Below are 27,370 nucleotides of genomic sequence, written 5' to 3'. Positions count from 1 at the left end.
TCCCACTGGTGTTTGGTCACAGTAAGGTGGGTATTACCAAAAAAGTTCTCTGTGTTAGGCCACCTTTTTCCCAGTTTCAACTAAGGGAAATAGGCTTTTCTTAGAGTTTTTTTTTTTTTTCTTGTCTGGGTCTGTTGTCAGTTCTGGCTTGGAAGCTTCTGCAACACCCTAGCTGAGAGATACGGGAGGTGATAAGGAAAACAAGGGAATTTACCACATGTCCTTCCCTGGCTCTAAAGTTCTCAGTTTGCCTTCTTCCTTTTACATTTCAGAGTCTTCCTGTGCTTGTTTGTTGTGTTATGTCCATGGATTTTTAATTGTAAAAGGGATGACATGGGAGGAATGGGGCTACTCCGTTTTGGGTCACACCCCCGGTACAGAGTTTTCCTCAACATTTTATTATGAAAATTTTCAAATACAAAGTAAAGTTGAAAGAATTTTACAGTGAACGCCCATATACCATCACCTAGGTTCTACCAATAACATATTACTAAATTTGTTTTATCACAGTTCCTAAAAGATAAAACTTGGAAACAACACAAATGTCCATTGACGGTATAATAGGTAAAGCTACCTGCAATAATGGGGATAAATCTGACAAAATGTTTGGAGAACAAAGCACACAAAAAATACGATTATATGACTCTATTTTATAAAGTTAAAAACAAGTAAAACTATTATGTAAGGATGTATGAGTAGGTAGTAAAACCATAAAGAAAAGCAAAAAAAGGTCTATCTCAAAAGTCATGATAGTAGCTGATTAGTGATTAGGAAGAAGGTACTGAGTGTTAGTAGGGGGCTACCTCTCAAGTTGGGTAGATGTTTACAGGGGTGATCTCTTTATAATCATGTGTTACACTGGATTATATGTTCTAATTGGCTTTCTGTATGTATATTTCACGTTTTTAAAAGTATGAGAAATATGATTCTATTTTTGTTTCATATACACAAATGTGTGTATGTACGTACAACAGCATATATGAATAGCATATAAGCATGTAATCAATGTTTCTGTTGGATTTATTTCTTTATTACATGTTTCTTCATTCCATATACTGTGTGTAAATTTTTTTAACAATGAATGCATTATTTTCATAGACAGGATAAACAACAAAGCATTTTTCTCTTTAAAAAATTGTGCATATACAGTATTTCAAAATGATACCAAAATTTTTAACATTTCAATAGGAAATGGTCATAGTACCCATACAGGCAATTAATATATCTGAATGGTTCAATAAATATGATATTATATTTAATTTCAAATTAAATATAAAAATTGTGCTCTATTAAATAAAAAAAAAAGAGCATTTTATTTTTTTTTTTTTTTTTTTTTTTGCGGTACGCGGGCCTCTCCCTGCCGTGGCCTCTCCTGTTGCAGAGCACAGGCTCCGGACGCGCAGGCCCAGCGGCCATGGCCCACGGGCCCAGCCGCTCCGCGACACGCGGGATCCTCCCAGACCAGGGCACGAACCCGTATCCCCCGCACCGGCAGGCGGACTCCCAACCACTGCGCCACCAGGGAAGCCCAAGAGCATTTTTTTAATCGTTAAAAAGGAAAAAAAACCAGAGTGGGCATGGGTGTCAGAAACTGTTTATGGAAATATAAATTGTAGAATCTTCCTGGAAGGCAACTATGCAATGTACTTAGAATTCTTCCAGTCCTTGATCCAGCAATTCAACTTCAGGGAATCTAAACTAAGAAAATAATTTTCAAAGATATAGCTACAAGGATATTAATGGAGCAAAAAACTAGAAAAAATATAACTAACAGTAGGGGTAAAATATTAGGTAAATACATTTAAATAAATAAGTTTAAATATGTTTAACAAAAAAATTTATTTAAATGCAATGGAATGTACTGAAGTCACTGAAAACACTACTGATGGATAATATTTATTGGCAAGTTCAAATATTCAAGGCATATTCTTAAGTGGGGAAAAAAACCCACACATAATTGTAACCAACATAGGTTACAATTGCTATCTGCAATATTCCATTTTGTTAAAAACAGATTGGTGTGACTGTCAGAGAGATTAATATGGAGTTCAAAGGGCTGCTAAAAGATGTTCACCAAAATGTTAACCATTTATTTTTGTGTGGTGGCATCAAGTGCATCTTTCTTTATTTATCAAACCTTCTAAATAGGACATGTGTTTCTTCACCAATAAAAAAAAAAAATATGTTGGCTTCTCAGTGCCTGAAATGGCCCTCCTCTCCTGCACTGCCTCTGACTCTTCCCTCCATTTTCACTCTCTCAGTGAGGCCTGCGAGGAGCCACCCTACTCACTCTCCCAAATGAGCCCCAAATCCCCACCACACTGCTCTCCTTTCACTTTTTCCCATAACACTTATCTCCTAAAATATTATATAATTATATTCATGGATTATTGTCTGCTCTCTACCTCCTTCCCCCACCCCCACCTCCCAAACAGTTCTCCAGAGCAATGATCTCTCTTTTGCCCACTGAGGTATTTCAAATCCTTTACAATGGCGCTTGGCACATAGCAGATGCTCCATACATTTTTTTTCTAATATAAATTTATTTTTTTATGGCTGCGTTGGGTCTTCGTTGCTGCGCACAGGCTTCCTCTAGTTGTGGTGTGAGGTGGGGCTACTCTTTGTTGAGGTGCGTGGGCTTCTCATTGCGGTGGCTTCTCTTTCTTGCCGAGCATGGGCTCTAGGCACGCAGGCTTCAGTAGTTGTGGCACATGGGCTCAGTAGCTGTGGCTCGCCGGCTCTAGAGCACAGGCTCAGTAGTTCTGGCACACAGGCTTAGTTGCTCCAAGGCATGTGGGATCTTCTGGGACCAGGACTCGAACCCGTGTCCCCTGCATTGGCAGACAGATTCTCAACCACTGCGGCACCAGGGAAGTCCTCCATACACTCTTGTTGAAAGACTTAAGGGGAAATAGGTTTGTTCTTGGCGGTTGTCTACTTGCCTTGCTATCATTTATGCAGATGCAGAGCTACAAGTCACTGCCCTGTAAGAACCTCTGTTTCCTCCTGGAAGAACCGGGAACCCAGGAGCCAGCAGCCCAGGGAGCGCGACCACGAACCCAGAGTGGGGTCTGGACAAGTGATAGGCTCAGCCAGGGCTCTCCTCGCAGACAAGTTCGAAGAACTACATTTCCCAGAATCTTTTGTTCTCGCGTGGACTACATTTCCCAGAGGGGCTCGCGACTGTCCCTGCCCCGCCCCTCCCAGACCTACGCCGGGCGTCGGGCGTTTGCCGCTGGCGTGAAGTGATTACCCGCCAGAGCTCCGCCCAGGCGGCACCGCGGGGAGTCCCTAGCGGAAGCTGCCGTCCGGCCGTGGCAGTTCCGGAGCCTCCAGCCTGCGGCCCGCGGAACCCCTGAGGCCTGGGCGAGGTGAGCGGCGGGGGGTAGGCAGGATGCGGGAGGGAGGATCGAGCTTCGGGAGGATGCGTCGCCGGGGCATGGGGCACAGGCCCAAGAGACGCGATCCGGGCCTTTGTGGGCGCCGGCGGGCCGAGAGCCGGGCACCCCTGGGTCTGTCCGCCTGCCGCCCCCAGCCGTCCCACTGACGTGCCCCTGAACGAGACAGGTCGGGCACTTGGTCCCCATTGGCTGGACCCAGCCACCCTCCTGCTTCTTCCCGACCAGTTCCCAGCGCGCTACCTGCCCAGCGCCTGCCGGCATTTGAATTTGTTTCGGGCAGGCAGTGAACGTGAGAAAATTATTTCCTCCCCTTACCATCACCCCTGCACTCCCGAGTGACAGGCTTGTTTTGCGCGAGAAGTGAGTCGCCGGCTTCCCCCAGTGGCAGAGCCAGGACTGGACTCAGGTCTTTGGTTTTCTGTCACCTTTCCTCAAGACAGCATCCCCCTCCCCGCCATAGGAGAGCTGATGTTTTCCCTTTCCGAAGCAGCTTTCTCTAGAAATCTGGAAATTGTTTCCTTGACAGGAGGGGGAGGAATTGGGTGGGAACGCTTGAGGTGGAGAAAACTTGTCACATGCACGCAGGGAGGTTAGAGCAGGTGCTCTGGAGCCCGCGGTGCTTGGAATTCTGGTGCCACCCTCCCTGGCTGTGTGGACTGGGGCAAGTTGCTCCCACTCTGCCCTCAGTTTCCTGATCTATAAAATGGGGTGCTGACAGTGCCAGCTGTGCTGTGGGACTCGATGATGTATTGATAGGTAGTGCCTGGCACGCGGTGAGGCTCAGGGAGTTGCTGCTACTGCTGATAGAGTCCTAGGACCTTTTCCTCTGAGCCAGGGAAAGAGCTGGGCCTGGACCAGGATGACCCAGCCCTTCTCTCTGGTCCTGTCTACCCCTCGTTCCTTCTGACTTCCTTCTCTGAGGGCACTTGGCATCATTCTCAAGTGGTATAAAGGTTTCAGAGCTGCTGATTCCGAGGGGTGGAAAGCAGAAGGGGCTTCCTCCTGGCTCCCTTTTTCTTCTCTCAGATCTGGCTTCTGGAGACTTCTCCCATCCTAAGGGGAAACTGCCCAGAAAGAGGACATGGCTACTGAACAGAGGGAAGCAAGGTCTCAGGTGAGTGCATTACCATCTCAGGTCTTAGAGACAGATGGCTTTTTTTGATTTTTTACCCTTAAACTGAAATTTTCTCCCCAGTACAGTCTTCGCCAGGGTTTGGAGCCCATGTCTTCTCCCTTTGAAGAGTTGGTCCACCCTGGTGGATGGTGGATTGCGTAGGGAATCCTTGCCTCCAACCCCCCAATCCATGGCCTGTGTTTCTCTTTTTTTTTTCTAATAGACACTCTTTTATTCATTAATCTCAATTCACTGTATGCTTACTGAATTGATAGGTAAGATGCCACATGTCTTATACCACTTGGGGTCAGAACAAACAAACATGGGCACTTGCAGAGTTCCTTTCTGGCCTGCCTCCTTTGCTCACTCATGTCCCCCTCCCTACCCTTGGCCAGAATGCTTCTCTTTTTCTTTCCGCCCCTGAGAAATCCTCATGATACCTTCGCCAGGCTTTTCCCAGTCCATAGTTTTTAGTTTTTTCTCCATCTTAACTTTCTGGATCATGTGCCTTGCTTCTGTCACTCTCTTGAAAACTGATATTGACCTGCCATTTTCATCTTTATGTTGTGAGAATGAGGGTGGGACCTCATCCAGGTGAACCACTGTGTGAACAAAGGATAGCCATGTTGGTGGGGACATAGATGGAGAGGTCTCTTGACTCCAAGAGCAGAGAGAAGACTCCTCAGGAAACAGCAGTGAGAGTTTCATGGGATATTGGTAGTGGAGAGGCAGTGTATACGGTGATTACTCAGTGGGGCTTTTGAGCCAGGTGGCCAGGTTTGTGCCCATCTCCTCTGTTGCTGTTAATGGGTCTTGGGCAAATAACTCCACCTCTCTGTGCCTCAGTTTCTTCCCTCTCTGTGCCTCAGTTTCTTCACCTGTAAAATGAATACAACAACCGGGCATACCTCATAGGGTAGATGAGAGGATCCTGGGAGTTAGTGCATGGAAAGCGTTTGGATCAGGGCCAGGCACATAGTAGATGTTCAATATGTGGTGGTTGTCGTAGCTAAACGATATTATTCTAGTTCATGATGTCTATCTACTGTTGGTAGATAGAAATGACTGTACAGTGTCCTTCCTTTACTCATCCTCATCTAACAATAATAGTTAACGTTGCTGGGGAATATCCTGAGGCCTTTACCTTTGTTCTCACCCTCATAGCGAAGCAGAAGTTATTACTCTCATTTTACACTTGAAACTGAGGCTCAACGAAGTCAGGTAACCTGAAATGAAACCCAGGTATGTCTGGCCTCTAAGTTCATGTTAGTTATCATCCATCCTTTCCTCTGGTACATCTTTCAGAACACAGGGCAGGCCTGGCCCGCAAATTACCAGAGTTCTCTGCAATGTGATGTTGTGTATCTTTTGGACCCATGAAATGTGGTAGTGATTGATCTTCTGAGACTGTGGATAGGACCTGCCTCTGCATATTTGGGCTACTTTTTTCTAAGCCTTTCCCATTCCATTCCAACAGAGCCAGGCTGCTCTCTTACCCAGAATCTTCTCCATCCCTGCTTGTGAGTCCTATGTGACATTTCTCCCTAACCTCACCTGCTGCCGATACATCAGTTCTTTGTGGACTTGTGTGTAAAACTCAGTGACAGGACGTTTAAGACCAGAGAGATAATATACCCACCAAGTGCTGGGTTAAAAGAAAACTTCAATTATCGTCTTGTTTCTGCCATTGATAAAGCATGTGACCTGGTATCTTAACTGCCCTAGACCTTGTGTTTCTCATCTCTAAAATGAGGATTGAGCTAGGAAATGGTATATGGTCCTGTCCAGCAACTCTTTTCTTGTTCATATTGTTTCATGCGTTTTCCTTGTCTGCCAGTTGGATTGTAAATTCTTTTGAGGGCAAAGATCATTTCTTGTATTCCCCGCCGTGTGCCAATGAATTATCTTATTATACATGCACTGCATGTTAATGGTAAAAATTTCAGAGGATAAAAAAGAAAGTAAAATCACTCTTACGCTAACATCTTGAGATAATCATGGTCATACTTTTGGTATGCAGCCCTCAGAATAATTTTCTATGCACCTTTATTTATTTATTATTTATTTATGTGCATGTGTACATATGTATGTATGTAATTTTTTATCATTTTAACTTTTTATTTTGATAAAATATACATAAGATTAAATTTACCACTTTAACCATTTTTGAGTATATTGGCATTAAGTACATTCACAGTGTTGTGCTACCATCACTACTCTTTATCTCCATTGTATGGATTATCATTTATTTCTTAACCCTATGAGATAGGTGTTGAGAGGCAGTTCCTTGGATTGGAATTCTACCTCTACCACTGACCAGCTGTGATATTGTGATTTATAATATGAAATATATATTTGGTCTTTGTCCCTGTTCCTGGCACATAACTTCCAAAACCCTTGTGATTTTCTAAGTGGTTAGTAATATATGATTTTTATCCCTGAAATTACTTCAGAACAATGAAGGCAAAATGGGTGTGTTTTGTATCCACACCAGAGTTTATGTTAATGAGGTGACTTTAGTACCCCACCTAAGGATGCGGGCTAATTGCCAGGGAAACCAACCTTGATTAAAGTGTTGGAATTTTCAGTCCTGCCCCCCGATACCCCCTCTTATCCGTCGCCACGCTAGGAGATGAAAGTTGAATCAGTCGCCAATGGTCAGTGATTTAATCAGTCATGCCTATGTAATGAACCTCCATAAAAACCCAGAAGGGTTCAGAGTTCTTCCAGGTTGGTGAACATGTAGAGAGTCGGGGAGAATGGTGAATCCCTTGAGAGCATGGAAGCTGTGCACCCCTTCCCTGTGCCTCTCTTTCATCTGCCAGTTTCTATATCTTCTTTTATAATAAACCAGTAATCCAGTAAGTAAATGTTTTCCTGAGTTCTGTGAGCCACTCTGGCAAATTAATCAAACCTGAGGAGAGAGTTGTAGAAACCTCCAATTTATAGCCAGTCAGTCAGCAGCACAGGTAACAACCTGGACTTGTGATTGACATTGAAAGGGGGCCAGTCTTGTGGGAATCTGACACTATCTTCAGGTGTCAGAATTGAGTTTAATTGTAGGACACCCAGCTGGTGTCCCACAATTGCTTGGTGTGTGGAAAAACCCCCACATCTGGTGTCAGAAGTGAAGTAGTGTTGTATTAAGAGTAGAGGAGGCATGCAGGAGGAGTGAGTTTTTCCTTCATACCAGCTGTGTGACTTGGATAAATTTCTCTGTGTTTTCTCTTGTGTAAAATGGACACAATAATAGTACCTTCTTCATAGGGTTGTTGTGAAGATAAAATAAAGATATACACTAAAGGTTAATATAAAGCTCTAAGAATAGTACTTAGCCTGTAAAAAGCATTCAATAAATTATAGCTATTTTAATTTCCATTATTACTGTCCTCAAGCTTTAGGGAGCACAGAGTGCCTTAAGTTATTTAAACTATTCTCCCTCGGTGATTATGTAGGTTGTTTCCATTTCTTTGCTGTTACTAACACCATGATAAATGTCCTTGCATGTGCATTTTTGTTCACTGTTCATTATCAAACAAATATAGTAATTGGAGAATTAAAGAGTATGCACATTTTCAAGCTTGTAATGTATGTTATCAAATTGCCAACAGGAAGATTATTCTAATTAACACTCACACTAATGGCCTTAATACCTCCACACATCTTTTGTATCAGTTAACTCGGGGCCTGGTTCATACTTCATGCTACTCAATATATATTTGTCATTGGTCAATTGTTCATTAAACAAATGACCTGGAACCTTCAGAACCTAGAATAATATAGAAGCATTTCATGGTAGCCCATTTACTCCCCACTGCCGTCTTTTTCACCCTGTGTGATGGGTGGTCCTGGGTGAGCTGGGATGCTTGTCTCTACAGGTGTCAGTGACGTTCGAAGACGTGGCTGTTCTCTTTACGCGGGATGAGTGGAGAAAGCTGGCTCCTTCTCAGAGAAACTTGTACCAAGATGTGATGCTGGAGAACTATAGTAACCTTGTCTCATTGGGTAAGGAAAATTCCCCTGTAGATACAGAATTCAGAAATTGGGATACCTCAGCATCTGATTTCCTGGATAAAAGCCCTGGGTCATTAAAAACTTTAGCTGAGTTTTGCCTTAGCACTGTACAAACTGGATCTCCATAAATAAACCTGAAAACCTTTTTCTCCCTCGTAGGTATGGAATTGCCCCATGGATGGGACAATCTACAGAGCTGCACATTAGAAATTCCCTCACTGCAGGCAACATTTTCCCACTATGATTGAACTGTGATGTGTTTGCTCATCTCTTAACAGAGAGCATCACTCAACCTTCTTCTTTGACCCAACACTGGCTTTTTTCAATTCTCTTTTACAGGGGTCAGCAAACTTTTTCTGTAAAGGGCCAGGGAGTAAATATTTTCAGCTTTGTGGGCCACATATAGTCTCTGTAACATATTCCTTTTCTGTTTTTTGCAACCATTCTTTGCTCAAGGGCCGTGCATAAACAGACAGTGGCCTAGATTTGGCCTATGACGCATAGTTTGCTGACTGCTGCCTTCTTTCAAAGGGAGTCAGATAGTGTTTTCTCATTTTAAACAAGCTACTTGGTACATAATCCTTTCCACAGATACCTGTTACAAATATTAATTTAATCTGTACATTTAACATACATTTAACAGTGTATACATATTTCCTCTTGTATAGAAAGCTATTAGCACCCTGTTAATCAAGGCTGCATGTTTATCATACTTCACTAACATACAACTAAATGTTACATTGCCCCTTGCCTTTACCCTAACACACTCCTCACATTGTGGGGGCACAACTTGAGCATCCCACAGAAGTTCTCTGTATCATCTTTTGAGTTTTCCACTCAGATCTCAGATACTCTTTGCGTCAAGGCAAAATCAAGTCTTTTTTTTCTTTTTCTTTTTTTTTCTTCTTTTTGGTCTATGAGCAGGACTCCCATTTTCCAAACCCGAGGTGATCTCCCTGTTGCAGCAAGGAGAAGATCCCTGGAAGGTAGAGAAAGAAAGCCCTGGAGGCTCCTCTCTAGGTGAGTGGGTGGGGAATCTCTGCAGGCAGCAGTCTGGTAAATGAGTGCATATGCAACTCGGAGATGTTGGTCAGGGAAATTTCTGCAGGTTCTCAGTCCTCAAGAAGTTGTGGAGAAGGGACGCTAAGGCCCCGAGTCACAAGCTTCCTCTTCTTCTCTGATAATTACTGCACAGGTGACTCTCTCAGGATCTTTTTTCTTGTTATTTCCTGTTGTTTCAGAGGAGGGCTACATTGTCATGCATTCATTCAGCAAACTTAGTGCATTTAAGGAACTGCAGATAATTCATTCAGACTGAAGCTCAGGGTATATGGGAAAAGAAAGAGATGAGGAAGGAAATGAGATTAGAAAGCTAGGTGGGGGCCACACTATGAAGTGCTTTGGTACAGTTCTTAGGGATGGGAAGTGTCCATGGATGACTGGAAATAATTCAAGAGTTTCAAGCAGAAGAGTTGTATGGTTGTTGATATTTTAGAAAAAATAGTCTGAGTCTGAGATACTTTAAACGTCCTTCGGTAAAGGCTAAAGAAGCTGAGGTGGGTCCCTACACTGGCACACAGCACCACAGTCAGAAAGCAGCAGCACTGGTGTGGGCGGAGCTCCAAGCTATGTGAAGGACTAAAGCAAGTTACGGTCCATGATCATGTCATGTCGCCATTTATGTGTAAAGAAAATTACGTGGGTGTTTGTCTATATGCATAATATGCGTGTAAGTGCCGAGAGAAAGGTCAGGGGACACCTAAGCTGGTAACTAGTTACATTTGGATTGGGATTGAGAATGGGCATTGATGAAAGGGGACTTCAGTTACATGCAATGTTATTAAAATTTTCACAGAGAATATATTCATGAAGTCCTTATTACGCAATTTCAATTAAATAAGAATGGTCACTTTGGAAACACTGTTGGTGTTAGATTTGAAGTGAGGAAAAACTAGAGGTGGGAACCTTCTGGAGATTATTGCATAATGTAGGCAAGACATTACCTGGAGGAAGGCATGTGCAGTGAGTTCAGGAAAGAGGAGGAGTCCCTTCATTGAGGGTATAGGACAGGTTCGGTATGGGATGGGTTTCATTTGAAATGTTAGTAAAATATGGGTAGAAGTCACCAGTGGACAGCTGTAGAGGTAAACAGAGTCAGAGCTCAACAGGGAGGTCAGGGAGCCATCAGTGCAGCGGTGGCATTTGAAGCCTTGAGCTGAGAAGATGAGGGAACAGAGGAGAGGACAGAGTCCCAGGAAACGTCAGTGTTTATGAGGTGGGTTAAGAAGAAGGAATCTGTGGCTGAGCCTGAGAAGAAGTCACCAGAGGAGAAAAATGGCAGATTCGGCTGTCATGGAAGTTGAGGACTGAGAGCTGTTGAATTGGGGAGGCCAGAGCTCTGGGGGAGCCAAGTTCTAACCCTCACTCACTGCTTTCCTGTCCCGTGATAAACAGCAGTGCAACCTTGGACAGAAGGATGCAGGTCCTGCCCTGGCGGAGCTCAGTGGAGGGGAAGGCTAAGCGCACACAGGGCTGTGGAATGACAGACTCTGGTGAGGACCTCTGGGGAAGAGCCGCAGGTGCTGTGAGAATGTGGAACAGGAGGGTGCTGTGGGCAAGGCTTCCCGAGGAAGGGCCGGATCACACGTTGTGAGAAGCGTTCAGGCACAGGAAGAGCATGTCCGAGAGTCCAGACAAAGGAAGCCGGCATGTGGAGACGGGAGCGGGGAGAGGGGGGCCAGGGACCTGAGAGCCAGGCACAGCCTCTGAGGAGTTGAAGTACCCTGGCCATGGGCCCGTATTTATATTCTGCAAGGATCAGCCTGCAAACTAATATGGAGCCACCTGGCATAGACGTGGTAGGACTTGTCTGAGGTTGCTGTCAGGTCCAGATGAGTCAGTGATGACCCCTCACAATGTGGCCCCAGCAGAAGGGCTGTGGGACAGGCTGTCTCAATCCCTAAAGCTCCCACACCTTTAGTAGAGCTCATTCTTCCCTGTGTAAGGTGAGATCTTTTGAGGTGGGAACCACACTTATCTCTCCTTATATCTTTTAACTGTCACTTGGGAGAAATATTCTAATTTTGCGGGAACTGCTGGAGACCACCACAAAGTAAACAGAGAACGCAGGCAGCAGGGAACCAGCGGAGAGTTTAGGAGGGGCGTCAGATGTGGACTGAGTATAGAGTGGAAGATCAAAGGAAGAGACAGAAGAATTGTTCCCTTTCCATTCACCTCGGGAGCCTTTGACCCATGAGGAGTCCCCCTTCCTGAGTGATGTGTTAGTTAGATTAAACTGAGTAGAAAGTATGACTGCAGTCGAAGCTGTCTAGAGAGACCCTGAAGACACCTAGTGGTGATGTCAAGTCCTTCTCAGGTTTGGGAAGCTGTCCCTGAAGGAAGACTCTTACGTGGGTGTCTGGAGGAAGTAAGGACATCAGAGCCAACCGGTGTGTGAATTTCTCTTGATGGGATGAACCTCCTCTCTTTGGTCAAAGGTGACAGTCAGATGGGGCGTCCTGGGAGTGCTGGCGTGTGGTTGTGTCTCTCCTGCACCCCTGGTGAGTCTCCCATCTGCCTGGACTAAAGTGCCCTTGAAACAGTTTCCCTTCCAAGGGGAGCTCGCTTCCCTGTGAGCGCAGGTGAAGCACCTGGATGTTCTTGGAAGTACCTTGATCATTAACTCTAGACCAGAACCAAAAACCGACCCTTTGAACAGCCGGTGACGGAAAAGTTTATGCTTCCAGGGTAGGACTCCTAGAACCTCTAATTGCCTCCAAGTGTGTTTTTAAAATATAAATTTCACTTCAAAACTACTCACAAATAGAAAAAACAAGACAAAAAGGGAAAACAAACTGTCATCCCTGGATCTGTATGTTTCATTTTGAGAGATGGGAGGAAATGGCTCAAAGGGTACATGTCTCATCTGAGTCTCTTACTTAAGAAATGAATCCAAAGTCTAATCACTATTCTGGAATATTATGGGTATAAGATATATATATATATATATATATGAAGAATAATGTGATTAAATCAACTTGAATGTCTCATGAGTTTGGTTTACACTTAACATGAAAATATTCTTTTTTTCAAAAATTTAAAAATCCAGGGATGATCTAGGTAAACAGTTACCTCCAATGAAAAGGTGTTTTTCTTTCTTTGTCTTTTTCTCTTCCTTTGTTATATTTATGCAAGAATTCAGGGCAGACTGAACCTGGAAGGGTGGTCAGCTGAGGGGTTGCTTGTGGGCTGCCTTCCACTCACCGAGATTTACTGGGGCTGCATCTGCACAGAGAGTAGGGGTCTTTTTCTAATTTGCAGAAAGGTGCTGTAGGGGTTATAGCGGCAGCCTAATGAAATAACATGCAGTGATTTTAAAGAGTGAATTTCTTACAAGGTGAAAGTTGAGCCCAAATGCTCTGTAGCCCTGTTTACTATGTTTGATTTAGTCTTGTTCATCCCCTGTGCTCCTCTCCTGCCACCAACATCTTCTGTCCTTGTAGCTACCAGAATGGTCTATTTAAAAGGTAGATCAGGTCATCTCACTCCCATGCTCAAAACCTCTAGTGGCTTCTATCACATAGAACACAATCCAAAGCCCCCAGCCTGGCCCTCAGAGGCCTTTGTGGTCTGGCCCCAGCTACCTCTTCGCCTTCACCTCCTTCCTCTCTGCCCTTCATTGGAGAACTCTCACCACCCTGGCCTCCTTGTAGTTCATCAGGAAGGCCAAGCAGGCTCCCACCTCAGGGCCTCTGCATTTGCTTTTTCCTCTCCTGGACCATTCTTCTTCCTGATGGCCAGGAGCCCACTTGACTCACTTCCTCACACTCTACAGGTTTCTGCTCAGATGGCACTTTGTCAGTTAGTCACAGCTCATCCTTTGTCCTTTGTCCTCCACATTCTTTATCCCCTCACCATGCTTCATTTTCTCTCAGAGTACTTATTACTGCAAAATAGTACATATTTATTTATTATCAGCTCTTCCTCTGGATTGTAAATTCCCTCATACTGGGTTGTCTGTTTCATTTGTTCCCATGTCCCCAGTACCTAAAATATTGCCTGGTCAGAGTCAGCTTCCAGTTAGTGAATGTATGAATCACTTGGTTAGGTAGTGGTGATGGAGACAGAAAAAAGGGAACCAGTTTCAGAGATATTTGGCAGATAAAAGCAACAGGACTTGGAGATGGTTTAGATATGGCAGATAGAGGAGATGGAGTTGTCAAGGATGCATGCTTGGTTTGTGGCTTGTTCTGGGATGGACAGTGATATCATTCACTGAGATAGTGGTGCTAGGAGATCAGATTTGGGGGATGGTATAAATATGGTTTTGGATGAATTAAATTAAGTTGTCTTTGGTTGACCCAGTTTTTCAAGTGGAGATGTCAAATAGCCTGTTTGATTTGGAGTTCCACCCCTCATAATATACCCTGGGCATTAAATGTAAATTTGGGAGACCCTGTCACTAAAGATAATTGAAACAGTGGTTGAGTTTGAGTTAGCCTGTGGAGTGGATTCAAAGTACAGCAAGAGCAAGAAAGAACCTAGGACTCAATCTTGAGGAACTCTGGCATTTCATGGCTAGGCAGAGAGAAATGAACCTGTAGGGAAGACAAGGGTAAGGTGTACTATAGAAGGAAACTCAGGAGTCTAGTGTCATTGAAGTCAAGTCTCATAAAGGATGGTATCAGTAGAGGTAGGGAAAAGTAGATGAACTTGAGACATATTTAGATGGCAGAATAAACAAGTCTTGGTAATTGATTAGCAGAGGGAGAGGTGTGAAGGATGCCTTTTAAAGTTTTGATTCAGAACTGGTGCCAATTACAGAGACAAAAAGGTTATACAGGTTGGGGGGAGGAAATAATCATAAATTCAGTTGAGCTGTCTTTGAGACATGTAAGTTGCTGTTTTGAGTGGGGTGTTGTATAATTAGGTATGGAGAGTAGAGAAGTCTTGCCTAGAGTATGTTTATAGATGAAGCTGGCCTGTGGAAAGGGTACAGAGTGAAAAGAATCAGGGGCCTAGGACTCAACCCTATGGAATTCCAAGGATTAAAGATCAGGTAGAGGAAAATGAGCGCACAAAGGAGATTGAAAAGCCGCAAAGGAGATTGAAGCTGGTGGAACATGAGAAGAATTTGGAGGCAAGTTCAGGGTCACTGTAGCTTAGGTAGTGAGCATCTGAAGGAAAATGAGGGGTCACTATCAGATGCTGCTGAGAGTTAAGTTAGGTGGGGACTGAAGAGAGCATCTTGCCTTTGTCACATGAAGGTCATGGTTGCCTTAGAGTGAGTAATGGTAAGGACAGAAGCCAGAATGGAGCCCATGAGGGGTGAGTGAGCAGGAGGAGATGAATACGTGTGGGATACGACAAGGTGAGATGTGACAAGGAGGCAGTAGCTGGAGAGCTCTTCTATGCAAATATAAACAAATATTTCTTTTTTTTCCTTTGTCCACTCAAATTATAATATACAGCACACATTATTCTGCCCCTTTCACTTGATGTATATTGAAACTCTTTCCATGTCAGTACATAAAGAGCTTCCTCATTCTAAGGAGTAGTTCTACGGCCTTCGGCTGGCTCTCTTCTTGGCTGGCAGAAGAGGTAATATTGGTTGTATGTGGCTTTGGATAATGTTAGCCCAGTGGGTCCAGTTTGGGCTAGAATTTTATAAATGCTATGATTTCTAATTAGCAATATGGATATTGGTTTAAAGCTGTACCTTTATCGTGTACCCATATGATGTCCTGGTGTATTACAGTTAGAGTTAATCCAACTGTCCATCAAAGGAATCTGGTTGAATAAGCTGAGGGACATTCTCACAGTGGAATTCTCACTGTAAAAAGGAATGAGGAAGAACTCTGTAAATTCCACTGTGGGGTGATAATATTACTAAGTAGGGGAAAGTGCAGAACAGAACAGTGAGAGTAGGACTTTTATCAAAGAAAGGAGGAGATACCAAAAAAAGAAAAAGTGTATATTTGCTTATATTAAAAAAAAAATAGAGAAGCCAAAAAAAAAAAAGATAAAAGCAGATCTATAAAAGTGGTTACCTATAAGGTGAAGGAAGAAAAAGAAAAAGGATTGAGAGAACAAGGATAGAATGTAGAATTTTTTTAAGGTACCTTGTTTTTATAATGTTGACTTTGGAACCATAAAAAGTTTTATAAATTATAAAACAAGATTAAATAAAAATGAAAAAGTGTTCCATAAATATTGAAAGCAAAATAAAACAAATAACCCTAACTGTGTTTCAGGTTGCTGGCTTAGTCATATAGAGAAAAATTATCTCAAATGCTTTTAAATCACAGCAGCTTGAATAAAGATCCTTAGTGATTTATATAAATATTATGATTTATAATAAGAAATATATATTTGGTACAGAGCTCCTAAAACCCTGGGAATTCCTAGGTGATGAGAGCCACAAAGGTGTCTTTGTTATGTTAATGAGGTTTCTTTTGGACCCTACCTTAGGATGGGGCCTGGTTGCCAGGACCAATCATGTGATTAGAGGGTTGAAACTTAGTACCACCCCTTGACCTCCAGGGAGGGGAGGGGCACTGGAGGTTGAATTAGTTGCCAGTGGCCAATGATTTAATCAATCATGCCTGTATAATGAAGCCTCCATAAAAACCCAAAAGGACAGATTCAGAAAGCTTCTGGGTTGGTGAATATGTGGAGATCTGGGGAGAGTGGTGTACTTAGAGAGGGCTTAGAAATTCCATGCCCTTTCCCCATACATTGCCCTGTGCATCTCTTCCATCTGGCTGTTCCCAAGTTATATCCTCCTATAATTAACTGGTGATCTAGTAAGCAAAATGTTTCTCTGAGTTCCATGAGCCACTGTAGAAAATTAACCAAACCTAAGAAGGGGGTCGTGGGAACATCTGATTTATAGCCAGTTGGTCAGAAGTACAGATGATAACCTGGGCTTGTGACTGGTATCTGAGAGAGGCAGGGGGCAGTCTTGTAGGACTGAACCCTTAACCTGTGGGATATGATGCTATCTCCAGGTAGATAATATCAGAGTTGAGCTAAATTGTAGGACACCCAGTTGGTATCCAAGAATTGCTTATTATTGATGTGGAAACCGCCCCACCACCACCACATTGGAATTGGGTGAAGAACATGTAATTAATACCTTACAAGAAAAAATAACTTCAAACAATAATGTTGATTTTGGTGGGTATAATAAAAATATGTGGTTATGTTTACAAATAGAGTTCTTATCTTTGAGAAATGTGTTCTGAAATATTATTGATGAAATGATATAATATGGAATTAGCGTACTTTAGCATATGCTAATGAAAGAGACGTAAGGGAGTTGTATTAATTTTCTCAGCCTGCTTCAACAAAGTGCCACAAACTGTGTGGCTTTAAACAACAGAAATTTATTGTCTCACAGTTTTACGGGACCATGCTCCCTCTGAAACTCCAGGTAGAATCCTTCCTTGTCTCTCCCTACCTTCTGGAGGTGGCCAGTGGTCCTTGTTCCTTGGCTTGCAGCTGCATCACTCCAGTCTCTGCTTCTCTTGTCACTTGGTATTCCCCTGGGGTATCTTGACATGGTCTTTCTGTGCTTGCCTGTATCCAAATTTCCCTTTTATAAAGACACCAGTCATATTAGGACCTACCCTAATCACCTCATCTCAACTTGATTGAATCTGAAAAGTTACTGTTACCAAATAAGGTCATATTCTGAGTTATTGGAAATTAGGACTTCAACGTATCTTTTTTGGGTGATGCAGTTCAACCCATAATAAAGTAATAGATGAAACAGCATTAGTGATTGTTGATGCTGGCTTGGCAATTCATTGTATAATTCACTCTACTTTAGTACATGCAGAACATTTTCCATAATAAAAAGCTTTAAAAATCAGAATTACCAACAACAGAATTTCTAAAACAGCATTTCTCTTTTTCACCAACACAGGCATTTTGGAATACATTTACAGATGTGTAGTTCTGCCCCCATCGTGGTGTTGTGTGTAATTCTCAGCATATAGCTCCCTCAATTCTCTGACTCTAGAAAACCTTATGAGACTGCAAATGCATGTGACATTTTTATAGGAATAATTTTGAATCTGACCACCTGTAGGATAAGGTGGGAAGGATATAGGTCTGGAAAGTTGGCTTGGGTTCAGAGATTTTGATGCTGCCTTAAGCCCTCACACTATCCCTCCATCTAATCTATGGCTAATCCTTTAAAATCCCATTTTAGACATTTCTTCCCCCAAATTCTGGCCACCACTTGTACGCCTTCCCAGCTTGCACTTGCTACTATCTGAGGGTAGTTTGGATGTTGTTGTAAGCTCACATTTTCATCCATTTCTGTCTTGTGTTTTTGTTGTATAAATTATCACACTTCTCCTTTTTTGTCTCTAATGCCAAACTGGGAGCTCCTTAAAGAAGTTAACTGTTTCTTTTCATTACCAGATCTGGAATGTCTTGTGGATCACATGACTAGGATAGAGCCTGACATATTTTAGGTGCTTTTTAAGTATTTGATGAATGAATTAAATAAGGAGCAATCAATGCTTTTTTAAATAATAAGAGGAGTTCTATATAGTAAGAAGGTTAAATTCGGTGGGAAGTAATACTAGAAAGGTGAGAAACGGGTCAAAGGATCAAACTGAAGGTCAATAGCAATAGTCACTATTGAGTAAGGAGATCCTGAACTTGGATGTATTAATTATGGTTGTTAGAGACATCTTAGTGAAGAGATTCAAGGGAATTTGATGACTGACTAGACTTGGAATTCAGGGGAGAGAAGATTCTGAGATGAAACTAAGAATTCATGGCAAAGGAGCTGAAGAAGTTATGATATAATTCAGAACTCGGAAACACAAAAAAGTTTGAAAGGAATGCACTGGATTCGGATTTGGACAAGCTGAATTTGAAGAAAAATACTCAAATGAAGAGTCTAGCAGGCAGCTGGGAATACCTCTGTAAAGTGTTTTGAGGGTCAGGTGTGGGAGTGGATGAAATCATATGGGGAGAGAAGGTTGAAGAGCGACTCACAGAGTTTCATAAGCACCAAGGGAGGGGAATCTAGACCTAATGACAGGAACTAGTCAGGGTGGTGGTCATTGGCAACATCACCTGGTCTCTAAACTTCTGACCTAAGTCATAACCTTGTTTATGAGTTAGCTCAGGCCCAGGCTTGATTCTGGGAGAGAGCAAAAGTTGAACTGCACTTCAGGAGACATATCTTAGACCTACAGAAAACTTTAAGCAGACCATAAAGAACAGTTAGGATGTCCATAATCCAGGACTCATGTCCCCTTCATTGGGAAACATGACTGTTTTAAGTTATTAGTCCCATTCTGGACTAAGGCATTGGCACTTGAAGTAGAGTTGAGGTGAGTTTCCCAGTATTGGTATGGACCCTTGTAGCTATAGTTACTTCCATTAAAAAATAAAAACTCCCCATGTCCTGTTTCTCTATTCTCCTTTAAACAAAACTTTTCAAAAGCATTTCTATACGTGATGTCTCCATGTTCTCACCTCCCATTGTTTCTTCTGTGCACTCCAGTGGGGCTTTCTTCCTTACTATTCCATGAAAAGCAGTTATTAAATCCCAGACAGTCTCCATCTTGGCACAATCAGGGTTAAGTTTTTAATTCTTAAATTGTTTAACAAAGTTGATCATTGCCTCCTCCCTGGAGTACTTTCTTCCTTTGGCTTCTGGACCACCATACTCTTCTGCTTTTCTTCCTTTTCTTGCCCTCTAGTATTACTGTGCCTAAGTGATTTTTTCAGTTCTTAAGCTTTTTTTTTTTTTTTTTTTTTTTTTGGCAGCGTTGGGTCTTCGTTGCTGCGTGCGGGCTTTCTCTAGTTGCGGCAAGCGGGGGTTCTTCGTTGCGGTGCGCGGGCTTCTCATTGTAGTGGCTTCCCTTGTTGTGGAGCACGGGCTCCAGGTGCACAGGCTCAGCAGTTGTGGATCACGGGCTCCAGAGCGCAGGCTCAGTAGTTGTGGCACACGGGCTTAGTTGCCCCGCAGCATGTGGGATCTTCCTGGACCAGGACTCAAACCCATGTTCCCTGCATTGGCAGGCGGATTCTTAACCACTGCACCACCAGGGGAGCCCAGTTCTTCAACTTTAAATAAAACTTACCTACTGATTACTCCTAAACACCTGACTGTAGCTCCAACCTTTTCCAAAATAATCTAAAAATATCTCCAAAATAATACATAAAACTGAATGTTTCCGTATCTTCTTCAGTGTCTCTTAAGGCATCTCATCCATAACCAACATATCTGAAACAGAATAACCCCTGAGACTTGCCCTTTTCCTAGTCTTCTCCTTCTCAGTAGCTTGTGCCAGCATTCATCATTTTCAGGCTGGAAACCTAGGAGTGATCCCTAACTCTTTTATTCCCCCTCAGCACCCCACATACAGTCCACCAGCAATTCCAGTTCTGTTAGTATGTGATAAGGATGCAGTCACCATATGCCTCTACCCCTTTTCTCACCTACTTGACTACAGGACCCTCCTAATCTTCCCTGCTCCCTGCTTCCACTTGTGCCCCAACAGTCTGTTCTCTACCCAGTAGCCAACTTGAGTGAGCATGTAATTGCCTTGTGACTTCCCATCATACTTAGAATAAAATTCCAGAGTCCTTACATGACCTGTGAGGCCTTATATGACTTGCCTCTACCTGTTCCTCCAATGTTATTTACCATTTTCTCTTTTGCTCACTGCACTCTAGCCACACAGCCTCTTTGCTGTTCCTCAGAAGTCACCACACTTTCGTGTTTGCTGTTTTCTTTGCCCAGGAAGCTCTTGCTTCACACATCCATATGGTTGTTGTTTGTTTACTTATTATTTGTCAGTCCATCCCTCCCTCATACACACACACACACACACACACACACACACACACACACACAAAATACACATACACAAAACCAAGGTATAAGCTCCTCAAAGACTGGAACTCTGTCTTACTCATCACGTTCTCTGCATTCCCTAGAATATTACCTGGTCCGTAGTAGGCAGTTAATAAATATTTGTGAATGGAAAGGATGTCTCCAGCATATACAAAGATAACGAAATAAGAAAAAAACATGTAGTGCTCCAGAAACTGCATGCAGTTCAGCATACCTGGCAAGAAACGAGGGGAGGTTGATGAGTACCTAGGTGAATGAAGGTCAGATCATGAAACACCTTGTTGACCATGTTAAGTACTCTGGACCTTACTTATATACAAATCATTGAAGATAAGTTGGAGGATCTTACAGAAGTTTGCAACTTGGTAAGATGTGGATTTTAGAAAGATTACTGTGGCTACATTGTGGAGACTGAATTGACAGAGAGCAAGATTTGAGGTGGGGAGACTAGTTAGTAGGAGACTATGGTGGAACAGTAAAGCATGAGAAACAGTACCATTTAGGTACCCGAGCCTAGTGCTCAGGGCTCTAGTAAAGTTGTTGGTTGTAAAACTGCAGTCTTTACATACAGACCTAAGGCAGGGTCTCTAACTTTGCCTTATAAACCACAATCCAAAATTTTGGAATCTTGCTATCTTCTTCCCAGCTCGTGTAGTAACCTAGAACCAATGACTGATGTTCACAGGGAAAGTATTCCATTTTTACCACTGCCTCCCACACTTCTGCCCAAATAATGTTATTGAAATTTGGATCACTTAAGCAAGACTTAGATGGACAAGGAAATTGAAAGGTGTTGAACAGAAAATAAAAAACTCCTCTTTCTGTTACAACAAATAGTAAAGATTAGAGAACAGATAGGTTTTGTGATTGGCTAAGTGAAAAAGAGCTATTACACAAAATGCACATTATGGGCTCTTCCAAAAGATGTCCCTAATTTAATGAGTGATTTATTGATACATATCTATATATGTATTTTAAAATGAGTGTTATTCTCACTTGCTCTGCTTGGCAAATATCAGTGCCTTAAAAAAATAGTAAAGATGGGTGCATATAAAATTAGTCACAGAGTGTGTGTAGAGTGGGGGGAAAAAAATCCCAAACCCTAGGGAAAGCAATTTTTAAAGTGGAAATAGAAAAAGTTACCTATGAAGGAAACTGAGAAGTTAACACTGGTAGAAGAAAAGAGAAAAGCAGAATATATTATGTTCACCAGGCAGAGAGAATCTGTATACAGGTGAGAAAGTGAATGTCAGATAGGAATCTCAAAATACAGTGAGTTGCAAAGGAGCCCTTTAAATGGTTACTCTAGCCCAGGAGAAAATGCCAAACTACATGTATACCTATTCCCCTGACAGAATTTAATATTCAATGAATTGTGTCCTTACCCAATTTTAAAATTTATTGAATTTAATTCTGTTTTTTACCACCTTATCATGTTAACCCTTTTTACCTTTTTATGTTTATTCCTGTCTTATTGATCTTTGACTCTTTTCTTTGCTGCTTGCATAGCGTCTCCTGCTTGATGCATGAGCAAGGCTGCTTTCTTATCTTGCAACTTTTGGCTTCATGCCTACCTGTTGGCACCTCTGTAGATTAATTCAGTAATTACTTCCTGTTTGAACTGGCTCTGAAACCCTCCCATTGCTTGTATAATGTACTGTCCTGGAAGGCAACTTCTCATACAAGTGCTTGAATCCTCTGTGTGTGTGTGTGTGTGTGTGTGTGTGTGTGTGTGTGTGTGTATGAAATTAATATATAAATAATTGAGATTGACATTGTTCAAATTATATAAGTTATTAAGGAAGATTAACAAAACAAACATGTATAATTCAGATGCCATTAGGAGGATCTGTAGGTTAATAGGGCAGGCTAATCTGCTTGCAGAGAACATTAGGGTAGAAAAGGAAAGTGAAAAATATTTAGATATAGATCAATATAATTACATATATAGAATATATATAGATATATTTTTAACACTGTGGTGAGTGCCTATAATAAGAGGAATGCACTATGGAAACTCACAGTCAAGAAAGGACTCAGAGTTAACTTTTTTTTTTTTGCGGTATGTGGGCCTCTCACTGTTGTGGCCTCTCCCGTTGCGGAGCACAGGCTCTGGACGTGCAGGCTCAGCGGCCATGGCTCTTGGGCCTAGCCGCTCCGCGGCATGTGGGATCTTCCCGGACCGGGGCACAAACCCCTGTCCCCTGCATTGGCAGGCGGACTCTCAGCCACTGCGCCACCAGGGAAGCCCTTAGAGTTAACTTTTGAACTGAATCTGAAGGATACAAAGGAATTTGGCATGAGGGAAAAGGGATGAAGACTTTCCAGATTAGGAATGATTACACAAAGAAGAAAAATGTCATGAAGATAATTTAGGATTCTATCATGGGCTTTGGACTCTGATCCCAGGCTGCCTTTTCCAATTTATGGCTCCCCTTTGAATCCCTCTTCTCCATTTTCCATTAGCCAATTCTTCTGATCACTCTTACACTCACCCTCTTTAAATGGGTTTGTTTAATCTTTTCTCCACCCTGTTGTTCTCAACTCCTGTTGATTGTTTCTCTGTACCGCTTAAATCTCCTAAGTTTTTCTTCTTACTATTTTTGGCCAGATACCAAGACCTTTTTTTTTTTTTTTTGTGGTATGCGGGCCTCTCACCATTGTGGCCCCTCCCACCGCGGAGCACAGGCTCCAGATGCACAGGCTCAGTGGCCATGGCTCACGGGCCCAGCCACTCCGCAGCATGTGGGATCCTCCTGGACTGGGGCACGAACCGCGTCCCCTGCATCGGCAGGCGGACTCTCAACCACTGCACCACCAGGGAAGCCCAAGACCTTATTTAAATACCATCAATATTCAGTCTATGCATTTAGTCTCAGTAGCCAAATGCTGTATCGCATGAAACATCTCCAGTTTTTTCTTTCCCTTCCAGGATGGAAGAACAGTTATAAAACCACAAAGTCAACTCAAACGCAAGGTTCTTCATTTCAGGAGCTGATAATGAACAGATCCAAAAGGAATGGACCCTGGGACTTCAAATCAGAAAAACCCTGCAAATGTGAAGGCAGATTAGAGAAAAAGCAGAAGAAAAAAAGTGTTCACATAGTTTCAGTCACTCACAAAAAAATCCTCACTATAGAAAGAAAACATAAAAATACTGAATTTGGCCAAAACTTCAGCCCAAAGTCAGTCCTTGTTAGGCAACAGATGGTTCCCAGAGAAAAAACCCCACCAAAATGTGAAATACAAGGAAACAGCTTCAAACAGAATTCCAATTTACTTAATCAACAAAAAATCAACACAGCTGGGAAACGTTATAAATGCAGTATGTGTGAGAAAACCTTCATTAATACTTCATCCCTTCGTAAACATGAGAAAAACCATAGTGGAGAGAAATTATTTAAATGTAAAGACTGTTCGAAAGCCTTTAACCAAAGTTCAGCTCTTATTCAACATCAAATAACTCATACTGGAGAGAAACCCTATATATGTAAAGAATGTGGGAAAGCCTTCACTCTCAGTACATCCCTTTATAAACACCTAAGAACACACACTGTGGAGAAATCCTATAGATGTAAAGAATGTGGTAAATCCTTCAGCAGAAGGTCAGGCCTTTTTATACATCAAAAAATCCATGCTGGAGAAAACCCCTATAAATATAATCCAGGTAGGAAGGCATCTAGTTGCAACACATCCCTTCCTGGATGTCAGAGAATGAATTCCAGAAAGAAGTCCTATTTATGTAATGAATGTGGCAATACCTTTAAGTCTAGTTCATCCCTTCGTTATCATCAGAGAATTCACACAGGAGAGAAACCTTTTAAATGTAGTGAATGTGGGAGAGCCTTCAGTCAGAGTGCATCTCTTATTCAACATGAAAGAATTCACACTGGAGAAAAACCTTATAGATGTAATGAATGTGGAAAAGGTTTCACTTCTATTTCACGACTTAACAGACACCGAATAATTCATACTGGTGAGAAGTTTTATAATTGTAATGAATGTGGTAAAGCCTTAAGTTCCCACTCAACACTTATTATTCATGAAAGAATTCATACTGGAGAGAAACCATGTAAATGTAAAGTGTGTGGTAAAGCCTTCAGACAAAGTTCAGCTCTCATTCAACATCAGAGAATGCATACTGGAGAAAGACCGTATAAATGTAATGAGTGTGGGAAAACATTCAGGTGTAACTCATCCCTTAGTAATCATCAGAGAATTCACACAGGAGAGAAACCATATCGATGTGAAGAATGTGGGATATCTTTTGGCCAAAGTTCAGCTCTTATTCAACATCGAAGGATTCATACAGGAGAGAAACCCTTCAAATGTAATACATGTGGGAAAACTTTTAGACAAAGCTCATCACGTATTGCCCATCAGAGAATTCATACTGGAGAGAAACCCTATGAATGTAATACATGTGGGAAACTTTTCAATCACAGGTCATCTCTTACTAATCATTATAAAATTCATATTGAAGAGAACCCCTAGAAAGTAGGTTTGCATGTGTGAAATTCTGAAACCAAAGCTCATCAGAATACATGAAAGTTGATGTAATTAATGGATATGAAAAGCCGTTCTATGATTTAGTCATCAAACAGTAAATTCCAAGGATAAACCTATGTAATAGCTAATGAAAGTGGAAGTTTTTCAGTCCTATCAGACACTTTTTAATAACCTAAAATGAAGAATTCCTGACTGGAGACGTTGACTTGGGCATTTGTAAAATAATTGTTTTCTCTACGGCATTGTATGCTGCATATCATATGTAATTGTTATAAACATCTGGGTGATGAGAGGAAGTGTGCACTGGATTTCCTGTTAAACTGTAAGCTGTTTACTTTTTTAAAAATAACGACATTGTAATAGTATATAAAAGATGTGGTCAAAGAAATTATACATTTTTAGAGAAAAGGACCAAATAAAAGATAAAAATGAATTGTAAACTACCTCTCATTTTCTGGGGTTTGTCCTTTTCCTGACTTGATGTCAAACTTTGTGCATGGATTTCATTTAAAAATAGAAATAAAAGTCTGTTCTCTTCCTTTGTTCTTCTAGTAATTGCTGTGAATTGGAAATTTTCTACCCAATTTTTAATTCTGTTCTCAGAATTATTTTTTTTGCTCTGAAGTCATTTATTATGAAATTTTACATGCTATATACTGTGAGCTGTCATCTTAAGTATATTAAATGGAAAAATAAGTGATTTTCAAGCTTAAAGCTATTAAATGTATATTTAATATATATTATACATATATATTTAATAACATATTCTAAATTCACAACAGAAGGGGCTCTCAAAAGTAGTTTAATGAATCTAGCATATGTGCCAAAATATTGAAAGGTACATCAATCACTTCATGAAATAAAAGAGTATGTTTTTCCTACTTGGTGTTCTCTAGTGTCAAACAATTTTAAGAAAACAAAAGGAGTAATTTATAAACAACTCAGTAGTTTGGTTGTTTGTTTGAGTCCCAGCTTTGGGGCAGGTACTATACTGCACACTGGGAATTTTAAGAAAAAAGTCACAGACCTTCAAGAAGCCATGAATGGAGGAAAGGGGATGGAGTTAAGAGACTATCAGATGAGTAAAGCAAATTATTATGTCACTGTATGTAAGTGTGGTTGTTTTAACAGCCAAATAGATAGGTTTTGACAATATGTTGCAGTGCAAGAATGTTGTAGAGATTTGGACATGATGAAGGAGAGATTGAATGTAACCAAGGAAACCTGGTGACATCAGAGAAAGTTTTCCAGAGGCAATGATGTCTGAGCCAGGTTTTGAAAGAATAATAAGAACTCTCCAGAGGGTGAGATAAGCATTCCAAATAGGAGAGGTAGAGGTGAGTAATACCATGACACCTTTATGGAAACTTAAGTATGGAACTAATGAGCAGGAGAATTGCAGATGTTAAAGTCTGAGCAGAAGGCAGAGGCCAGATAACAAAGGGCCTATTTGCCATGATAAGTTTGGATTTTATCCTGAAATTGGTGGAGTCAGTTTAAAATGTTAAGCAAGGAACATTGTTCTGGCAACGATGTGTAGAGGGTGTATTTAGTATGTATTAAAGCTGTATAGACTGATGCCTAGAAATCTGAGCTATGGTAATTCAAGTGATAGGTGAATGAGAGTCCAAACTCAAGCAGGGACAGCATATATGGAGAACAGGAGACAAGATAATGTATTAGAAGAAATAAGACATGGTGTTCACAAGCAAACAGATGAGGTTGGTGAATGAGAAGGCTAAGCTGACTCGAAGGTAGGGTTGCCAGGTATCCTGTGTATACTGGATATGTCTCGTATTGAATGATTTTGAACTGCAACCTGTATTGATTTTGTCAGGTCACCCTTATTGTAATCAGTTGTGCTTTTTCCTAATAATGAAAATCGAGCAGTTGAAGCTTTTTTTCTGCTTCAATAATTGGCACTTAAATTACTTAGGTGGCAATGCTAGCTGAAAATTGTATCTCCACAAAGACCGAAACAATCCCTTATAGTCTCTCTCATATTTTTGGCTGAGGAAAGACCAAAGTTGGGGGGCGGGGTGGGGGTAGGAGAAGGTAAATGAGAATTGAAAGTCTTCTTTTCCATATTAAAGAAAGGAAAAGACTTCTTTTTGTCAAAGTCTCAAGTTGTAAGCAAGTAATCACCATTAATTAGAGATTACTTTGGATCAGTGCACATGCTCTGAAAATCAACAGTGGCCATGCTTCTGACAGTTAGCAAGTTAAAGAGACTTCAGCTTCTGAAAGTCAGCCAATTTGTTACCATCCGATGCCTGTAAACAAGTCAGTCAACAGATACCTCACTCCAGTGACCATACTTCTGAAAGTATGCCAGTCAATAACAGCCTTATTTCAGTGATCACACTAACATAATTGAAAGTCTGTCAATCCATAAACACTCCTGCTTCTGAAAATCCACCAATCCTTGAACCAAGCTTCCCA

At 41.7% G+C, this 27,370-nt stretch overlaps 1 protein-coding gene across 4 annotated transcripts; it reads left to right on the top strand.

Moving 5' to 3' along the window:
• The first annotated feature begins 3,216 nt into the window (after window positions 1–3,216).
• Window positions 3,217–25,479, top strand: ZNF354A (zinc finger protein 354A). Of its 4 annotated transcripts, XM_007124409.4 has the most exons (5): window positions 3,217–3,371; window positions 4,428–4,515; window positions 8,394–8,520; window positions 9,454–9,549; window positions 23,352–25,478. In XM_007124409.4, the coding sequence occupies exons 2-5, from the start codon at window positions 4,483–4,485 to the stop codon at window positions 24,911–24,913; spliced, it is 1,818 nt and encodes a 605-aa protein (XP_007124471.2). In that variant the 5' UTR covers window positions 3,217–3,371; window positions 4,428–4,482; the 3' UTR covers window positions 24,914–25,478. The 4 variants fall into 4 exon arrangements, with proteins under 4 accessions (XP_007124471.2, XP_007124472.2, XP_028353797.1 ...); XM_007124410.4 differs by lacking the exon at window positions 9,454–9,549 and having other exon boundaries at window positions 3,262–3,371; window positions 23,352–25,479; XM_028497996.2 differs by lacking the exon at window positions 3,217–3,371 and having other exon boundaries at window positions 3,430–4,515.
• Window positions 25,480–27,370: the final 1,891 nt, after the last annotated feature.

The sequence above is a fragment of the Physeter macrocephalus genome, chromosome 2 (assembly GCF_002837175.3).
Source record: "Physeter macrocephalus isolate SW-GA chromosome 2, ASM283717v5, whole genome shotgun sequence".
In the NCBI taxonomy this organism is placed as follows: domain Eukaryota; kingdom Metazoa; phylum Chordata; class Mammalia; order Artiodactyla; family Physeteridae; genus Physeter; species Physeter macrocephalus.
The sequence above is the reverse complement of the archived record's forward strand: the minus strand, read 5'-3'. Positions and strand labels throughout refer to the sequence as shown.